This window comes from Lithobates pipiens, unplaced genomic scaffold, assembly GCF_037356315.1.
Source record: "Lithobates pipiens isolate NorthernLeopardFrog02 unplaced genomic scaffold, aLitPip1_a1.2 Scaffold_51, whole genome shotgun sequence".
Classification (NCBI taxonomy): domain Eukaryota; kingdom Metazoa; phylum Chordata; class Amphibia; order Anura; family Ranidae; genus Lithobates; species Lithobates pipiens.
The window spans coordinates 639,592-660,852 of record NW_027507874.1 but is presented as its reverse complement, the minus strand read 5'-3'; the positions used below and the strand labels follow the sequence as shown (position 1 = coordinate 660,852).

The window sequence follows — 21,261 nt, the reverse complement described above, 5'->3', positions numbered from 1 at the left end:
AAGTCTGTAAGTGTAATTCCTTTTAATAAATTAGTGAATTTAGCAGTATCACACTATGTATTCCTTCATTCCTTCTGTGCTTCCTGGATAACATGGAGATTGAGGGAGGTGAGAAGCTAAGAGGAGCCTACTATTGAGAAGCAGCTGGGTCCTATTAAAGTGGTAGTAAAGTTGTTCTGTTTAACTTTAATTACAGGTAAGCCTATAATAAGACTTACCTACAGGTACTGTAAATATCTCTTAAACGTGCACTGCCTAGGCAATATGTACTTCTGCAGAAGCCGTTGACGTACTGGAACATGCTCCCCAAAATAGGAAATGGATAATAAATAACTCAAGCACAAATAGAAAAACAACAAGTGGTTAAAAAGATCTTTGGGGCAGCCAGCTAGGAGACAGCCTATATCCTTCAAAAACAGCACAAATCAAACACTATAAAACAATTCCTGCAGCGCTCACACACAAATTCAAAAAGATATCCTGTGTGAGTCAAAGTGGATTTTTGCATTGAACACTATTTCCCCAAAGGGTCTGAATCTGAACATCAAATTGTTTTCTTTCAACAGTAGACCAACACTGATGTTATCAGATTAAGATACTTTGTAGTGTTAAGAATTGTATGTATGTTTTTAGATATTTGTGTATGTATATATTTATTGAGTTGATTGGTGCTCCTCTTCCTAGCTTTGTTCCTATTGTACCTGTTATTAAGCAAACACATGCTTGCACTTAATTAGCAACATTGAAGCAACACAGCTCAGAAGCAGTATGCAGCTGGAAATATAGAGTGAGTGTCTTGTGTTATTGTTATACACATCATTTATTAATTTTAAATTCATTTTTGCACAAAGGATTTGTGTGCGAGCGCAGCAGGAATTGATTAATAATAATTCCTCTTTAACTGCTTGCTGACCGTATACTGTACATATACGGCAGCAAGGCGGCTCCACTGTGCGTGATCCTGCACTTCCAGATCTGGGGCGTGCATCCGTGCCGCAGGCGACCTGCTCCTGCTGTGATTGGACACAGTGGGAGCCAATCAGCGGGCACGGTGGACTCAATGTCTGCCGGGACCAGCCAATCGTTTGGGAGAGAAGCAGAATGGCAGTCTGCCTATTTAAACAAGGAAAGATAGTGATCCTGTGTTTCTGCCTTCCCAAAGTACACACACACACACACACACACACCATTAGAAAGCACCCCCTAGAAACACATTTAACCCTTTGATCGCCCCTGATGTTAACCCCTTCCCTGCCAGTGTCATTAGTACAGTGAGAATGCATATTTTTTAGCACTGATCACTGTCTTGATGTCGCAGACCCGCTATAAGTCGCCACCATTACTAGTAAAAAAAATAACGAAAATTCCATAAATATATCCCATAGTTTGTAGATGCTATAACTTTTTTGCAAACCAATCAATATACACTTAGTGGGATTTTGTATGTAGCAGAATATATATTTGCCTAAATTGATGAAAAAAATTGTTTGTTTTTTTTACATGTTTTTATTGGATAGGTTTTATAGCAGAAAGTAAAAAATATTGCTTTTTTTTTTTCAAAATTTTCTTTTTCTTTGCTTATAGCGCAAAGATTAAAAACCACAGAGGTGATCAAATACCACCAAAAGAAAACTCTATTTGTGGGGGGAAAAAAGGACAGAACGGCTGTATTTATACAGAGATTAAATTGCACACAGGTGGACTCTATTTACCAATTAGGTGACTTCTGAAGACAATTGGTTCCACTAGATTTTAGTTAGGGGTATCAGAGTAAATACAAATGCACGCCACACTTTTCACATCTCATTTACCTTCCACTTCAAAATGATGTGCCACTTTGTGTTGGTCTATCACATAAAATCCCAATAAAAATACATTTACGTTTTTGGTTGGAACATGACAAAATGTGAAAAATGTTATGAATACTTTTTCAAGGCACTGTATAAGCACATGCTTCACATGCCAAGCCACGTGATTCCACAGCACCATGCAAGTTGGTTATGAAACAATTTTAATAAAAAGTTTCAGGAACTTATTGCCCTGCGTTTCTCACAGGTACAGCAGTCCATTGAAATTAAGGTGACACATGGGAATGCATGAAAAACATGCAGAATTGCACACGTTAGGCTGCACTGTACTGGATATACTCTATATATGTTTATCTTGATTGGATAAACTGGAGGATCTATCCAGATCAGTGAGGCTGATGGATCCAACTGAAAGTAGATACGCAATTACATACCCTTGAAAGTTCTCTAGGGACTATATTTCCCCAATTAAAGTTGGTTCATCATATAAAAAAAATAAAAAAGAAGAAAACTCAGTGTATGTGATATTTTTATTTTTAATCAGACATTTATGTTATTGCACATCCGATGACTTCCAATTCATGTTTTATTGATTTTTAAAATATTCACAAAACTTTCCTTGATGATTCCTGGTGAAGCCTGGTTCTAATGGTGTAATCTCTTTTTACTTCTTTCTCTGTAACTTCCCCTCCATTTTCCTCTTCATCAGCATCTCTCCTAGAAAAAGACACAGTTATTATTAAATAAAGCAACATTGATTTTTAAATAAAAAATTTATTTCATGGCTTTTTATGGCCTCCAGATCCACCACTACGCTTTATCCTTTGCACCTAATCTTTAATTTTCCAATTTATCCCTATTTAAGAGACTTGTCCTTGGGGGGCCCATCCTGAAAATATTTAGTTTCAGACATTTATAAACTATTAAATGCATACCCCATGGAAGCCCTAGGAAAACACAGCTACATGCTTAGGTTGGAACAGGCCATTGGGGAGGAACTATCCATACCTCAGTGGCAGCAGAATATATGGTCTCAAGTAGTAGGGTGAGCCGAACAACCCCCGGTTCGGTTCACGGAAGAACATGCGAACAGACCAAAAATTCATACGAACACGCGAACCCCGTTAAAGTCTATGGGACTTGTACGTGAAAAATCAAAAGTGCTAATTTTAAAGGCTAATATGCAAGTTATTGTCATAAAGTGTTTGGGGACCCAGGTTCTGCCCCAGGGGACATGTTTCAATGCTAATTTTTTTTCTTAAAAACGTACGTTTCTTCAGGAGCAGTAATTTTAACCACTTCAATACCCGGCCATAGTAAAATTACGTCCTCTAGTTTGTGCGGTGATATCTGAATGACGCCTATAGCTACAGGCACCATTCAGATATCAATCTTTCCGGCCGGCGATTCTGTGCATGATAAGAATGATCATAGCAGCAGTTCCACCGCTTGATCATTCCTATAGGGAACCCCCCCCCCGCCGCCATCCGGTCCTCCTCCGGGCTCTCCCGTGCCATCGGGGGCCGGAGAAAGAATCGTTCACCACCAGATGACGTGCATAGAGAAATCTGGTGACCGGATGGTCACCTATACGGACCGTATAGGTTTAGGAGATATTTCTTGGACCTACAGGTAAGCCTTAATCTAGGCTTACCTGTAGGTCAAAGTGGTTTGTAAGGGTTTACAACCACTTTAATAATGCTTAAATTGAAGCAATAAAAGTGTAATATTCCTTTAAATATCATGCGGGGGGGGGGGGGGGGTGTCTATAGTATGCCTGTAAAGTGGTGCATTTTTCCCGTGTTTAGAACAGTCTGCCAGCAAAATGACATTTGTAAAGGAAAAAAAGTAATTTAAATCTGCTTGCGGCTGTAATGTAATGTTGCCCCCCCCCTCCCCCAACCCATTACCAGGCCCTTTGGGTCTGGTATGGATATTAAGGTGAACCCTGCACCCAAATAAAAATAAAAAAGGTGTGGGGCTCCCAGGCCCTATATACTCTGAACAGCAGCAGTATACAGGCGGTCCCCGGGTTACAAAAAAGATAGGGACTGTAGGTTTGTAATTTGGACCAGGTACATTTTGTAAGTGTAGCTCCAGCCAAAAAATCTATTTTTAGGCTTTTTGGATAACATAGGGAAGGGTTGTCATCACCCCTGTAACATTTGTTTTACTGTCTGTGCCCCTGTTCAGAAGATTTCACCTCACTTTTTGTCCCAATGACAACTGGATTTAGAAAATTTTGGGTTATTAGGGAAACAAGAATAGGTGACAAAGCACCCATCACCTGACCCCGCCCCCTCTGATGCTAGTGAGGGAAGCCAGGGGTTCCCCAATGATGTATGGGTGACCCCGCCCCCTCTGATGTAACGCAGGTTACCATTTCAAATAGGGGGGTGGGATCTGGGGGTCCCCTTGTTAAAGGGGGCTTCCAGATTCTGATAAGCCCCCCGCCCGCAGACCCCCACAACCACCGGCTTGTTGTGAGGCCCCATCAACATGGGGACATGGTGCTTTGCGGGGTCATAGAGCCCCAAAGCATCCTCCCAATGTTGAGGGCATGTGGCCTGGTATGGTTCAGGAGGGGGAGCGCTCTCTCGTCCCCCCTCTTTTCCTGCGGCCTGCCAGGTTGCGTGCTCGGATAAAGGGTCTGGTATGGATTTTTAGGGGGACTCCCATGTCAATTTTTTTTTTTAATTTGAAGCGGGGTTCCCCTTAATATCCATACCAGACCTGAGGGTCTGGTATGGATATTTAGGGGGACCCCCACGTCAATTTTTTTTTAAATTTGGCACAGGGTTCCCCTTAATATCCATACCAGACCTGAAGGGCCTGGTAATTGAATTTAGGGGAACCCCACGCTTTTTTTTTTTTATTATCAATGAATGAATTGTCGGCTCCCCTAATACAGAGAACACTCATTGAGTGTTCTCTGTATTACGCCGCAAGTGATTTTAAAAGACTTTTTTTCCTGCAGAAATTACACTTTGTGCAGGGACAGTTCTAAGCATGGGAAACATGCGCCCCTTTACAGGCATACTATAGACACCCCCCAGTTACGAAATTTAAAGGAATATTACACTTTTATTGTTTCACTTTAATCATTATTAAAATCACTGCTCCTGAAAAAAACTGCAGTTTTTAAAACTTTTTTTTGCATTGATCCATGTCCCCTGGGGCAGGACCCAGGTCCCCAAACACTTTTTAGGACAGAACTTGCATATTAGCCTTTAAAATTAGCACTTTAGATTTTGAACGTTCGAGTCCCATAGACTTTAGTAGGGATCTAAAGTTCACACGAAGTTTAGGTCTGTTCGCAGGTTCTGGTGCGAACCGAACAGGGGGGTGTTCGGCTCATCCTTACCCCTGTTAAACAGGGGCAGAAAATTGGGCCTTAGGTAGTGGTGGTGGTGCCCTGAACCAAAAATATTCTTAGAAGCTATCATCATGAAAATTGAGGAGGAATAGGATAGTCACTCAGCATATGCAGTCTTCAAGGGATCCTACATCCATAGAAAAATAATTTGGTTACATCAGCATCAGGTGTTTGGTAGCTGGTGATCCAAGACTGATTCATTTTTATGAATGTGAGCCCATCAACAGTCTGTGGACAGGCGCACCCTGTGATCGGTTACAAATCCTCCAGCAGCTCTGAATGTGCATTCAGAAAGAGCGCTGGATGCAGGACAGGCCAGTAGCTCAATTGCATATTGAGCTGGCAAGCTCTGTCATCCGGTCACCTTCTCCACCGCTCTTTCTGTGACTGAACGAAGCCTCTGCAACATGTTATCCAGCACCAGGAAATTGTAACCACCCAGGCTCTGGAAACGCATTGCACAAACCTTTCTGCAAGACCTCCCAAATATGTTTTATCCTCTGCTACATCGGCAAAGGCTGGATAAGTTCTTGATGAACGTTACAAGGGTAAGGTTGCAGAAGTGTTGCCAGCCAGTAATGATCCCTCTCCTTGATATCACGAATCCTAGGGTCCTATCGCAGGCTTTGCAGGATCAGGGAGGGCATGCAGCATAGGGGTGGAAGAGGCATTCGATCCTGAGTCCTCTGGGTCACTAAAGATCACATGATCCTCAACCACCTCCTCCCAGCCACATACAAATCCATGGGTTTCTGGGGACTGCAAACGATCCCTTGAAGACTGCTGCTGATGCAGAGTGTTATTCTCCACCTCCAGGCTGACACAATCCTCCTCCTCCCCTTCTTCTTCCTGTGTAATCGGCAGGCCTGCAGGAATACTAGTATCTGGATAAAGGGGGCCTTGAGAGGTAAGGAAGTCCTCCTCTTCCTCCTGTTGTTCTGCCTCAAGTGCCTTGTCCATTATTCCATGAAGTGTGTGCTCCAACAGGAAGACAAGAGGGACAGGATCACTGATGCATGCACTGTCACTGCTCACCATCCTCGTGGCCTCCTGAAATGGTGACAGAGGCCTAGAGGCGATTCAGTTCGCATTGTGCGCTATACAAGTATTTCATTCATTCATTCATTCACAGGACAGTGCATGCATCCTTGATCAGTAGCCACTGTCGTGGCGAAAAAAATCCAAGCACCCCTGATCCTGTCCTGGTGCCATACTCACATAGGTACTTCTTGATGGCCCTCTGCTGCATGTGCAGCCACTGCAGCATTGCCAACATTGAGTTCCACCTGGTGGGCACGTCACAGATGAGGCGGTTCTTGGGCAGATTGCATTCTCTTTGAATGTCAGCCAGCCGAGCAATGGCATTATATGACCAGCAGAAATGGCCACAGACTTTCCTGGCCTGCCTCAGGAGATCCTGTAAGCCCGGGTACCTGCTCAAGAACATCTGCACCACCAAATTCAGGACATGAGCCAAACAGGGAACATGGGTCAAGTGTCCCTGTCAGAGGGCGGTGAGGAGGTTGGTGCCATTGTCGCATACAACCATTCCTGGCTGAAACTGGGGTGGCGTCAACCACCTCTGAGCCTGCCCCTGCAGAGCTGACATAATCTCTGCCCCAGTGTGGCTCCTGTCCCCTAAGCAAACCCTCAAGCACAGCATGGCATCTTTTTGCCTGGGTGCTTGTGTAGCCCCTTGAACGCATACGGAGCACCGCTGGTTAAGAGCAGAAATCTGCAGTGGAAAAGGCCACAGAAGAAAAAGAAGTGGAGGGGGTGGAGGAGAGAGCTGTGGCAGAATCACCACTAGCATTTTGGAGGTGTGGTGGCGGAACAAGCTCCAACAATAATGAACCTTGTCCTGCATCCTTCCCAGCTGCTAGCTGAGTTACTCAGTGCACCGTGAAAGAAAGGCAACGTCCCTCTCCATGCCTGCTGGACCATGAGTCAACTGCAATATGCACCTTACTGCTGACCGCCTTTTCCAACATGGCCAAAACATTGCCTTCCACATGCTGGTAGAGAGCCGGAATGGCCTTCCATGAAAAGAAATGGTGTTTGGGAACCTGCCACTGAGGTATCGCACCTTCCACAAATTCACGAAAGGGGGCAGAGTCTACCAGCTGAAAAGGTAGCACTTGCAGTGCTAGCAATTTGGCCAAGCTAGCATTCAGACGCTGAGAATGTGGATGGCTTTCTGAGAGGACTGGAGGTATAGTGGGGTTGGAGATCCCAGCTGATGAGGAGCAAGGAGAGGTCCGCCTTTTTCTTTGATGTGGGTCTTTTAAGTGGTGTTGCCAACGGACTGCATGGGAGGTTGTCATATGTCTGGTCAAGCATGTGGTGCCCAAGCGGCTGCTGTTTTGGCCACGCTTGATACGCTTCAGACATATGTTGCAAACAGCAATGGTGCGCTCTGCTGCACACGTATCAAAAAAGACCCAAGCCAAAGAACTTTTCAAAATATGCAGGGAGTCAGCAGCGCCCTGCACCTGCTTAGCTTTGTGGTGTGATACAATAGGGTGGCTTCCCTTAAGCTGCCCCCTGGAGGGCATCCTACCTCATTGGAGATGTGCCTCCTCCTCTCTTCTATCAGACACCCAAGTTGAGTCAGTGAAATCATCAACCCCTCCCTCCTCGTCACTGCAACAAACTTGGCAGTATGCGGCAGCTTGGGGAACATGACTGCCGGTTTCTTGACCTTCCTGGGCACCCCCTCTCTCTAGGCTCACATTACTCCCTTCCTCAACCTGGGTACCATCATCGGAGCCTTCAAATCGCTGTGCATCCTCCTGCAGCATGTAACCAACACTGTGTCGAATAGTTAGGGGGAACCCTCTGTGCATGATGATTGGGCTAGGCAAGGAGTGACTGTTGACATGGAGCCAATGGAATAGGCCGCTTTGGCAGCTGCAATGGCAGGCAAACTACTCTGAGCTTGGGTGACAGAAAATGAGGAAGATGAGGACGGCTTTGTTATCCATTCCACCAATGCTTCTGCATGTTGTGTCTCAATAACACAGCCAGCTGCAGGAAAAAAGGATAAGCGTGCCCCACAGCCACGTGCTGAGGATGCACCGTGTCCACGACCATCACTGTCGACTGTAGGCACAGAGCCTGCTTGCCCTTTTTTAGTGGCCTGTGAGTGTCTGCCTCTCCTTGGTGGCCTTCCGGACATGATGTAAATTTTGTTTAGCAAAAAAACACTGCACTGTATTGTGTATAGTGTACATCACCAGGAAAGTAGTAGCAACTGCTCTAGGGGTGTACAGTACTGTGTACACCCACAGAAGTGTAATAACAACTATGGGTGCACTATATGTATCGTGTACACCACCAGGAAAGTGGTAGCAACTGTACTTGGGGTACATCGTACTGTGTACACTGACAAAAGTTTAATAACTATGGGTGCATTGTATGTATTGTGTACACCACCAGGAAAGTAGTAGCAACTGCACTAGGAGTGCACGGTACTGTGTACACCAACAGAAGTTTAATAACAACTATGGGTGTACTGTATTGACCACCAGAAAAGTATGAGCACTGTGCACACCGCCTGAAGTATATTAGAAACAGTACATCAGGATATAGAGATATATATATATATAGATATATATATATATATATAGACAAGAGTTGCATACATATATTAAATACACTGCAGCTAACTGAATCACCTGCCTGCCTGAAGTATATTAGAAACAGTACACCAGGAACTTCCTGCAGTGAGATATAGCTAAACTGTATGCAGTGAATATATATATATATATATATATATATATATATATATATATATATATATATATGACTATCTGTATTTATATATATATATATATGTTAAATACACTGCAGCTAACTGAATCACCTGCCTGCCTGAAGTATGTTAGAAACAGTACGCCAGGAATGGCCTGCAGTTAGATCTAGCTAAACTGGATACAATGGATATATATATATATATATATATATATATATATACACACACATACATATACACACACACAAAAGACAAAACACAAAAGGTATGTATATATATATATATATATATATATATATATATATATATATATATATATATATATATATATATATATATTAAATACACCGCAGCTAACTGAATGACCTGCCTGCTTGCTTGCTCAAATTAAATGACACTCTCTCTCTGTCCACGCCAATGACACACTACACAAGGCCGACGTGCAGGCAGCCTTATATAGTGTGGGGCGTGGACTTTGTCCCCCTGAGCCATGATTGGCAAAAGGCACCCTACCTTTGGCCAATTATGACTCTCTTAGCTGAGGGCGCTATGATTGGCCAAAGCATGCAGGTCATGGTGCATGCTCTGGCCAATCATCATACAGCAATAGACTGCGCTCCCGAAAGTGCTTTATGGGCTGTTACGTGCCGCTCAAATTTGGCACCAACAGCCCATAATGTTTGGTTTTGGACGAACGGGCGAACAGCCAATGTTACTATGTGGGATGTCCCATAGCAATGGCAACTGAAGGGAGGGAGACACAACAAAAATGTAGGGCAAAAGAGAGACCAGAGGACTTATACTGCAGCCTGCAGTACACTACGCCCAAAGGCAATATCCTCATGACCTTTAACATTGATTTGATAAAATCTGGTAAATGTATGAACTAAGGACCAAGTTGCGTCCATACAGATCTGAGCCATAGAGGCCTGATGATGCACCACACAAGAGGCACTGATCGCCCTGGTCGAGTGCGCTTTAACATGAAAAGGAGGAATTTTCTTCTTTAAGCCACAGGCTTGAACAATCACTTGACAAATCCATATATCCTGATTTAAATGAAAACCTGTCACTACTTTTGGTAGGAATTCAGGATGAGGACGCAAAACCACCTGATCCTTATGCATGATCAAATATGGCTCTTTACAAGATAGAGCCGCTAGTTCTGATACACTTCTAGCAGAAGAAATGGCAACCAAAAAGATTATCTTTCTTGTCAAAAGAACCAAGGGAATTTCCCGCAAAGGCTTAAAAGGCTGACTCTGCAAAACTGATAAGACCAAATTTAGATCCCAAGGATTTAGAGGTGCCTGGATAGGGGGATTGATCTGTCTTACCCCCTGTATAAAGCTACACACCAGAGATTGGGAAGCAAGAGGCTATTGAATAAACACTGACAAGGCCAAGATCTGGCCCTTGATAGTACTCAAGGCCAGCTTCATTTCTAATCCCATTTGTAGAAAATCAAGGATCCTACCTACGACATACTTCCTGGGGTGCCAACCCCTGGATCCACACCAAAAAATATATGCCTTCCAGACTCTATAGTAAATGATTCTGGAGGCCAGCTTCCTGGCATTAATCAAAGTAGACACTACTGAAGGAGATAACCCACAAACTTTTAGAATGTGGGTTTCAATAGCCAAACGGTTAAATTTATCATCCGTAAGGTAGGATGGAATACCAAACCTTGTGCGAGAAGGTCTGGCCCTAATGGCAGAGTCCAAGGGACTCCTACCGCCATCTTTATGATCTCGGCAAACCAAGATCTTCTGGGCCACGCTGGGGCCACCAGAATCACCTCCTTTCATTCCTGCTTGATCCTGCGGAGAAGACACAGAAGTAGCAGAACTGGAGGAAACGCATAGATCAGTGAAAACTGATCCCATGGGAGGACTAATGCGTCTGTTCCGCATGCTAGCGGAACCCTCGTTCTCGACACAAAGTTGTTGACTTTGCTGTTGAATCTGAACGCAAACAGGTCCACGTCCGGAATACCCCATTTCTGACATATCGTTAGGAAGATGTCGGGGTGAAGAGACCATTCCCCAGGAAATAATTGTTGGCGACTCAAGTAGTCTGCCTGCCAATTTTCTATTCCTGGAATGAAAATCGCCGATAGGCAAGGAATGTTGTGTTCTGCCCAAGCTAGAACATGATTCACCTCTTCTCGTGCCCCCTAATGATTGATGTAAGCCACAGTCGTGGCATTGTCGGATTGAATCCTGACATGACAATCTCGTAGTCTGACCGTCCAAGATTCTAGGGCCAGACATACAGCTCGAATCTCCAAAATGTTGATAGGCAAGCTCCTTTCTGACTCGCACCATCTTCCCTGGGCAGAATCTTCTTCCAGGGCTGCTCCCCAGCCTAGAAGGCTGGCATCTGTTGTCACCACTTTCCAGGATTCTGGCAGAAAAGATTTCCCCTTTTGGACGTTGCTGGATATCAACCACCAATTTAGGCTCTGACGTACGTCGGGAGCCAAGCGTAATGGAAAATCCAAACCCTGAATCTTTTTGTTCCAGACCGACAGGATGGTGTTTTGTAGCAGTCTTGAGTGAAACTGTGTGTAAGGGATGGCCTCAAAGGAGGCCACCATTTTCCCTAACAATCTCATGCACATCCGAAATGGAAGATTTTTCTTTCTTTTTATAAGTTGAATTAGTCCTATAATGGAACTGATTCTTGTCTGGGGTAAGAATACCTTCTTCTGTACAGTATCTATGACCAGCCCCAAGTACTGTAATCTCCTTGATGGTTTTAAGGAGGATTTTTCTAGGTTGAGTATCCAACCCAGAGATTCCAGGTAGTTTACAGCTGTGATCAGACTCTGGTTTAGACCTGAGACTGAATGATCTATTAAAAGTAGATTGTCTAAATAGGCTAGCAACATTATGCCTTGAGCCCTTAATCTGGCTAAAGGAGGTGCCAGAATTTTTGAGAACACCTGTGATGCTGTGGCTAGACCAAATGACAGGGCCATAAACTGAAAATTATGATTTTCTATTTTGAAGCGCAGAAATTTCTGGTGAGCGGGAAATATTGGCACGTGGAGATATGCATCTTTGATATCGATTGAAGCCAAAAACCTCCCTCCTTGCAGGATGGAAACAACCGATCAGATTGACTCCATGCGAAAGGATTGGATATTTAAGTGCCGATTCAGATCTTTGAGATCTAGAATGGGTCTTACTTACCTCTCCTTTTGGTTTTGGAACCGTGAAAAGGTTTGAATACAAACCTGTGCCCTGTTCCTTTAAGGGAACCTCTGATATCACCAACTGGGATAATAGATGATCCAGAGCTAGAAAGAGAGACTTATTTTTCTCTGGATCCCCCGGAACATTTGATCTTAGAAAACGAGGAGACGGCAATTCTCAGAACTCTAGTTTATAACCTAGAGAAACTGGAGAAGCCACCCATCTGTCTTGACATTGTTCCTGCCAGATCTTTGAAAATTGCAGGAGCCTTCCCCCCACCCAAGCGAGCAGGGGCGCCCCTTCATAAGGAAGCTTTAACATTCTGCTTTGTGGGCTTTCTGCCCCAAGATCTCTTTTGACCCTGGTGCTGCCCTTGGGGTTTTCCCCTTGAACAGTTGAGGCCGTCGAGACTGCCTAGAGGCTGATGCCCCTGACACAGGTGAGGAAGCAGGCTTAAAGGAGAAATGTTTGAACTTCTTTACTGGTAAAAGAGAGCTTTTTCGGGGGAGTGTGTCCAGATATGAGAGGCGGCGGATGTGTCTGAGAGGAGCTCCGGGTATCCTGAACCCAATCCTTCACCATCCGTGCATCTAAGTGTCTAAACAAGACCAGCCACCTTGCTTACTTGTTCTCCTCTGTCCCCTGCTGAGCCCTGAACAGACCTTGCATAGAGATTCTGCAGTGGTGGACCGGGAGGATGGATACTACTTGGCCCACAGCCGCCGCCATCTTGCTGACCTGTGCCCGGCCAGAATGCGCTGATCCCCTGCCTGGCCATGCGGTAAGAGCCAACCATCCATCCTCGAGACTGTTCCCAGTCCTCCTACCTGCCCCTCCACTTGCCTGTCGTGTCCTGTTGACCTGGTGGGTCACCAGGACACGCCGCAAGAGTGCTTGCGGTGGCCGTGGCCTAGTGCGGCCTAGTGGAGCCTGCCGGACAACACTGTTTCCTAAGCGTCTACCCTGCGGAGGTGCGCCGCGGCCGGCTGGGCCATGCCGAAAAAGAGTCTCATCCAACCTTGAGACTGTTCCCCATCCTCCTACCTGTCCCTCCGCTTGCCTGGTGTAATCTGGTGCACTGCTGGGCCACTAGGAGCGCTCGCAATGGCCGAGGCCTAGTGTGGCCTAGTGGTGGAGCCTGCCTGATGCCGCTGTTTCCAGAGCAGCTACCCCGCAAAGGGGCGCCGCGGCCAGGCCTCAGATCACGGTCGCGCATCCTGCTGCCCCCACATCCACCTCCCTGCAGTGGTGTGCTGACCGGTGGAAATTGATTGTGTGGGCCGGTGGAGGTGCCCGGTGTCTGCCATCTTTCTGCCTGGGTCCCCCTCCTTTGGGCCTTTCCTGGTCACACTCCCTGCCCACCATCCACAATGGACTGCCTCTTCCTAGGTGATTGCAGTGGGATAGGGGGCTGAGGGTACTCGCTGCCTGCCTGGACTGTGCTCTCCCGGGCTCATTACTTGTTACTCATTTGGGCCCCACTGGCTCCTAGACATTGATCTGGGCACGTGCTACTCCTCTGCTGGGGCCCCCTTTAGAGCCTCACCAGATGTCCCCCACATCCAAAAGGGGGAAGAAGAACTCCAGGGCCACTGGGATTGGGTCATCACCCCTGCAGCTGCAGCTCTCTCTGCTGCAGTCAGACCCCACACTGATTGGATGACTCCGGGCCCTATTAGCAGAATTGTAGATGGGTCCTGGAGAGGTTCCAGCAATGGGGGAGTCAGCCCCACTGTCACAGGACAGTACAGCCATGATCCTCGCTGCGATCAAGCAGAGCAAGACCTCACTACTTGTGTGCATTGATCATCTTGCTGAGGCGTGCGATCTTATCAGGAATGACTTTGACAAAATAAGAGGGAGAATAACTGAAACTGAGAGCAGAATATCCGGTACCGAAGATCTTACTGCCACCCATGCCTCCTCCATTGCTGAGCTACAACGCAGGGTACAGTCCCTTGTCGCAAAGTCCAATGACACTGAAAACCGTCTCAGGCGCAACAATGTCAGAGTCCTGGGACTACCTGAGAAAGAAGAAGGGGATCACCCAGCTGAATTCGCGGAGCAGTTCTTTAAAAATCTCCTGGGCCTCACAAATTTCCCTCCTACCTACGTGGTTGAAAGGTCTCATCGGGTGCCCACCGGCGGCACCTTCCCGGGGGAAGCTCCCCAGGCCTTTCTTGGTCCACTTCCTCAATTATCGAGACAGGGACAAGATTCTCTCTGAAGCCCACAAACATCCCACTCTCAAATATGGCAACACCTCTGTTTTTACTTTCCCCGACCTTTTGGCTGATTTGCAGCAAAAGAGGAAGACCTTCAACAAAGTCCGTAAACGACTCAGAGATAAGAACATAAAATATGGCATGCTTTACCCTAGCCGCCTGCGAGTCCAGCACAATGGAACAATCCGATTTTTTGACAAACCAACTGATGATGATGACTGGCTGACCTTGCATTGAAGACCCATTCCAATACAGTTATTAGATGCATGAATCTCCCACATCCTTGCGTGTTGTATCCTACTAAAACGTACTGTAATTCAATAGTACCTCGATAAGTGATCAACATTGAACCCCCACGTTGGTTCACAAGAAGTGGGAGATCTGGTGCTCTCCATCCACCAAGAAGAATAATCACCAGGCCCCCTTTCCCAGGAGGGGGTATATGCCCCCCCAATTTCACCTATTGTTTAGGTCAACACGAGCTGGGAACCACTCTGATGAACTAGGCATAGCTTGGAGTGTTGTTAGTAACTTGCACCAGCTAGCCCCCCTTGGAGAACTTTCACAAGTTCTCAAGCGCAGCATTGAACTGTTGCCGAGAAAAGTTTAAAGGGTTAAATTGTTGTTTTCTGGGTATAGGCCCAATCTGGTCGCTCCGAAGTTCTCAGGGATGCCATTAGATAAGGGCAGGGTTGACACCTTGCTGTCAACAAGGGTACTTTTGTTTTTTGTTAATGTATGAGTTTTTGTTTGTATGGTTAATGCTTGGTCATGACTCTCCCTACAATGAACTCTCTGGATCTATGCAGCTCTTGTTACACGCTATCAATGTTAATACACGTCTCTTCGTTATCATAATGGAATCATCTGATGGGCACACGTGACATGTCCACTTTTAATATCTTATCCTGGAATGTCCGGGGGCTCAATTCCAAATGTAAAAGAGCAGTAAGTATCTTAAATTACATTCCTCCCACATGATTTTGCTCCAGGAGACTCACTTTATGGGCAGCAAACTACTGGAACTAAAGAAGCTGTGGATCCAGAGAGCCTTTCATGCCTCATACTCCACCTATGCAAGGGGAGTCTCGGTGCTGGTCAGCAAATCCTTTCCATGTGTAGTGGAACAGATTTACATGACCCCCCCAGGGCAAATACGTAATAGTGTTTTTCACAGTTTGGGGCACGAGATATATTGTGGTGAATATATACATTCCTTCTCAACACCCACCTTATACACTATTCTAGAATGGGTAACCCCATACTGCCCCACCAGGTTGCTTCTTATGGGAGATTTCAATGCCATACTAGCTCCAGACTTGCACAAGCAATGGGGGTGGCCGAGGTCTGGAGGTGTAAACACCCCTCAACCAGGGCCTACTCCTGCTTTTCCGCCACCTACAAAACATCCTCACATATTGACTTAGCTTTTGCCAATCCGGTTATGATGTTGGATGTGCTAGACGATACATAACTACCTACTGGGCTGTCAGACCACTGCCCCCTCCTTCTCGCCATCTGCTCCCCTATCTCCCGCACCTCTGCCCTCTGGCGCCTGGGAACCCATTGGCTCTCCCACGCCGACTTGTTAACTGGTCAAAGTCTCTTTTGTTTCCTATAGATCCTGCAGCACATACCACCGCCCCCTCCAATATACCTCTACAATGGGTTGAAAGTTTCAGATACCTTGGGGTGGTGGTTTCAAGGCAGGCTTCAGATTTCTTGCCCCTGAATTTATCCACAGTGGTTCAAGAGACAAGGCTGAGACTGAAGGCATGGAAGTCACTACCCTTATCATTGCTAGGCCGGATAAATCTGATAAAAATTAAAATCCTGCCCAAATTTACCTATCTACTTCGCCAATCTCCGCAATGGATTCCCAAATCCTTTTTCATCCGGCTACATAGTGTCTTAACCTCCTTTGTCTGGGGGACTCAGTCCCCCATATACGGATGGTCAACACTAGACATGTGCAGAGTGAAATATTTTGTTTCGTAATTTCGTTTTCATCCGAAAAATTTATTTATTTAGTTACTCCCGAAATTCGTTTTTATTTATTTCGTTTTTCGTTCAAAAATTGCATTCGTCTGAAAATCCACATGAATTACGGTCGCATCTGTCTTTGAAGGCTTATGGTGTCTGTCGAATGTATAAAGAAGATTCGACGGAGCTAGTATATAGCATACTTCGTGTGAAATTTAGAACCCTATTAAAGTCTATGGGACTCCAACGTTCAAAATCGAAAGTGCTAATTTTAAAGGCTTATATGCAAGTTACTGTCCTAAAAAGTGTTTGGGGACCTGGGTCCTACCCCAGGGGACATGTATCAATGCAAAAAAAAGTTTTAAAAACTGAAGTTTTTTCGGGAGCAGTAATTTTAATAATGATTAAAGTGAAACAATAAAAGTGTAATATTCCTTTAAATTTCGTACCTGGGGGGTGTCTATAGTATGCCTGTGAAGGGGCGCATGTTTCCCGTGCTTAGAACTGTCCCTGCACAAAGTGTCATTTATGCAGGAAAAAAAGTCCTTTAAAATCACTCGCAGCTATTATGAATTGTCGGAAAGTCATTGATAAAAAAAATAAAATAAAAATAAAATAAAAAGCGTGGGGGTCCCCCAAATTCAATTACCAGGCCCTTCAGGTCTGGTATGGATATTAAGGGGAACCCTGCATCAAATTAAAAAAAAAATTGACGTGGGGGTCCCCCTAATAATCCATACCAGACCCTTTATCCGAGCACGCAACCTGGCAGGCCGCAGGAAAAGAGGGGGGACGAGAGAGCGGCCCCCCTCCCTACTGAACCGTACCAGGCCACATGCCCTCAACATTGGGAGGATGCTTTGGGGGTCTGTGACCCCTCAAAGCACCTTGTCCCCATGTTGATGAGGACAAGGGCCTCATCCCCACAACCCAGGTCCACAAACACTTTTTAGGACAGTAACTTGCAGAATCTTTTCTCTCTGTCAAATCTTTTTTCTCTTTCGAATATTTTCTCTATATAATCTTGGACTAATAGAGGTAAGGTTAGGCACATTCGACCACAGGTTCTATAGACACAGATTGTTATTGTCAGAGTCACGTCGAATCTCCTATTCTATATCGAACTGTTGTAACAACGAAAATGAAAATAAAGCATTTATTTATGTCGGATCTTTTGTTTTTCAGATTCTGTGCTTTCAACTAAAACGGAAATACCTGAAATTCGGACGAAAATGCATTCGGACGAAAACGAATGCACATGTCCAGTCAACACTAGTACGCCCGACCTCCCAGGGGGAGCCACCCAACTAGTTACAGCGGCCTGGTGGCTCACTCCCGATACCACAAACCCCGCCCCCTTGTTAAAGCGGCAGTGGTAAAATCATTAGAGGCACTGAAATTTTTACTTTTTCGTGGCCCCAAGGCCCCATATACGTTGACCCCCTCCATGCGCACCACACTTCGTGCATGGGGGGCGGGACTTCAAATTGAAAAGTACCCTAAAAATGCACTGTCTCCAGCTGCCAACCTTGTGGTTGAACCTCACCCTTCAGAATATTTACAAATTGCCTGAACCCCACGCTTGGACTAAATTCAACATTAAAACAGTGGTCCAAGTAATCTCCGATCAATCTCTGGCTCCATTCCCCAAATTGATCTCTGATTTCAACACCCCGCAGAGCTATTTTTTCTACAACTTTCCCATGCCTTCGGTCGCTAATTCTCCAGATTATCCAATCCACTCTAGAGGACCTCCTCAGGTCCAAATGTGCAAATAAGCCCACCTCATGACTTTACTCTTATTTGATAATGACCTCCCTTCCCACTCTGGAAAAACGCAGAAATAAATGGCTACAAGACATTCCTGACTTTGACAGTGACGATTGGGATGACTTATGGGACTTCCCTTTAAGATCCCTGGTCTCCCTGGGAGACCGACTAATACAATTGAAGATGGTCCATTGTGCATATTTTACCCCACACAGGTTACACAAAATGAACCCCCCCCCCCCCCGCCTGCTGGCGATGTGGAACAATACCGGGTGACTTTACTCATATTTTTTGGACCTGCCCAGCCATTGCCGAATACTGGAAAGAGATACTAAAGGTCATCAAACAGGTCACCACCATATCGCTCCAACCCTCCATGGCAATATGTATACTGGGCCTGATAGAACAGATAATCCTCCTCTCTCTCTGTGGAAACAATTGGTCAAAAATAGCCTGCCTCTGTATAAAGATTGTTATGCTAATAGTGGTTGCCCTCAAAAATATGATAAGGTTTGGTCCAAATGGCTGGCAGATTCCTCCATAGCCTCAGATTCGCACCCTTCTTAACCCATTATCTCCTGCTAATGAATAGGAATTTGCAACTGTGAATGTAAATTATGTTTCTGGGATACACGCTCTAGACCCACAATGTTCTCCTACCCACTAATGCCAACCTGCTGAGACCATTGTGATGTTTTGTGCTCCCTGCCGTATTTCATATAACTGTTTGCCTTATATCATACTTCTGTAGGTACCAAAGTCAACTCTTGTCATGACCAATGTATGTTGTTTTTCTGTTAAATGTTTTAAAACTCAAACAGATTTAAAAAAAAAAAAAAAAAAAAAAAAAGAGAGAGAGAGCTTTTCCCATTAGAGATCCTTTGCATTCTTTCCACACTTTGCATAAATTGCTGGAACCCCCATTGCTTATAGAAATCCTCTTCCATAGGCTAAAGTGTGGAGAATTTCCAGGAGGATAATATTGTTTATCTGGATGTTCCCATTCAGAATACATAGGTTTTTTGAGCCATGAATGAATAGGAAAAGCATCCCCAGATGGGGGAGGTTTTAATGATCCCAAACCAGAGGTGGGTTCATCAAGAGCCTGTGCAGGCAGCAAAAAGGTTGAACAAACCAATTTAGTAAGAGAGTGCACAAGCAACCTGTCTTGTGATGCTACTTCCTCTCTATTAGGACCCTCAGAAGAGGATATACTAGTATCTTCCAAATCTCTTGGAAGATTTTCCTGATCCCCTGCCCCTTGCACCTCAATAAGAGGGTCCTGAGCACTAGATGGGGATCTGCTATTTTTAGACCCACTATGGAGAGATATCTTAGCATCAATCTTCTATTCCAAATTACAAATGGTAGAAGAGAAAACCCCCTGTGTGATATATACAGGGACTGAAGTGTCTAGTGCAGCTGCAACAACAGTCTCCCCTGATGGCTCAATCTGACCGGCTGCATCACTCTCAGAGGAGGATGACATTCTTTTGGAAATGGATTTAGTTTGTTGTGAAACCACTGACCCTTTAGAACCCTTAGAGGAGTTCCTGGTCCCGCTTCCACTCATAGCCTGAAGCACAAAAGCAGAGGCACTACCAAAAAGAATGTACACTTCTAGGTTATAATCCAGAGCTATAAGCTGCTATTAATACCTAGCCTGGTAAAGTAATAATGTGTCAAAGGGAATGCCTGTGTCACCAAACCTGAAGTAAGCCACCTCCTGCTCATGTGTCCCTCCATAGCCAGCAGCAGCAACACACACAGTGCTTTAAAAACTTCCTCCGCGTGCGGCCGGCGTCTGACGCCGTTAGCCCCACCCCCGTGCTAATTCCACCCCCCATCTTTCAAAAGAATGTGTTTTCCCACGTGAGCGGTGGACTTCAAACTTGCAAACAGCTGATATGGCGGCGGGAGGGTAAAAACCACCGCTAAGCAGCCGTGCGGTTTGTTGTTTTTTAAAAAAAAAAAGGAATGCTTTCAGCATATAGATCCACCGAAGGGGTTAATTTCAACATTAGGGGCGCAGGAGGAGAACCAGTCCCCCCTTTTCTTACTGGAGGATCTGCTTGTTGTGGCCGGAGGTGAGGAGGAAATGAAGGCTTCTGACACAGCGCTGTTTCCAGCATCAGGCAGTGAGTGCTCAATACAGCCCCCAGTGGTGACAAATAAGCATGACCACATTATAACTTGAAAGGAGAAATTCATAAGAAAATCTCCACTTACCTTCCCACTAGAGGGTTATCTGAGATAAACCCAATCTTCACCCTTCATGGTGGGCTCCAAAACCTTCAAGAACAGGGGAACCTAGAGGTTGCCCACAATCCTGGACAAGCAACAGCACCCTGCCAGTAAAAACTTTATGGCCTTACTACCAAAAAGTACTGGATCCCAGGGTCCAGCTCTATAAAAAGAGAAGTATTCACAAGCAAAATCTAATTTCTTCAGAAACGAGGCCCGGGTACCATTCCGTAGACCCATGAAAGGACGCATCCAGTTAGCATGGCTAGCCCCAGCAAGGATTGCTTCCCGTGGAGCTCAGCACAGCACATCTTTACTCGTGACCAACATCTTAGACACTGGCGAAAAAAATTGAGGACTCCCAGTAGTGGGAGGGGTTATATAGGGAGTACACTTCTTGCCTTAGGGCGTGCCAGTGACCATCACCTATTAGTGGCCCTATAACCCACATAGTAACTAATATGGCTCTGTGTCCCCTGATGTATGAAAATAAATCTTGGATTGTCTACCTTCAAAAAAGGGATTATTTGGGGGGTATTTTTTACAGTCTTGCCATTTTTCAACCTCAAGAAATTAGATAAGTATATCAGGATCAAATCATTTTCAGATATATACTACAGTTTGTGGACTAAAACCACTGTTATGCAATACCATTGAGCTAATAAATTCCCCAGTGTCATAGTATTGAAATAGATATTTTAGAGATAGGCAACTCCTATCCTCATATGGATTAGTGGTTCCAAATTCATAATAATTACTGCAGTAGGGAACAGACACAAAAGATACGCTCAGCATCTTTCCAAATAACTGTTCTCCTTTATTATGACGCTTTTGAAGGTTTCTATACACATGATTATGTAGGTATCACATTAATATTACAATTGCACGTTTATGTTAA

General features: G+C 45.1%; 2 protein-coding genes across 7 annotated transcripts in view; one reads left to right on the top strand and one right to left on the bottom strand.

The window, feature by feature from the left end:
• The window catches only part of LOC143957061 (uncharacterized), a 39,522-nt gene extending 18,640 nt beyond the window's left edge, over positions 1 to 20,882 (top strand). For both annotated transcript variants that reach the window (XM_077467201.1, XM_077467200.1), the window contains one exon: positions 17,535 to 20,882. Coding sequence is in view for 1 of the 2 variants with exons in the window: in XM_077467200.1 (XP_077323326.1) it covers positions 17,535 to 17,728 (194 nt within the window). In the remaining variant the exon portion in view is untranslated. The remainder of the gene's footprint in view (positions 1 to 17,534) is intronic.
• LOC143957062 (uncharacterized) overlaps positions 2,321 to 21,261 on the bottom strand; it is a 43,848-nt gene continuing 24,907 nt past the window's right edge. For all 5 annotated transcript variants that reach the window (XR_013270050.1, XR_013270048.1, XR_013270049.1 and 2 more), the window contains one exon: positions 2,321 to 2,525. Coding sequence is in view for 2 of the 5 variants with exons in the window: in XM_077467203.1 (XP_077323329.1) it covers positions 2,414 to 2,525 (112 nt within the window). In the remaining 3 variants the exon portion in view is untranslated. The remainder of the gene's footprint in view (positions 2,526 to 21,261) is intronic.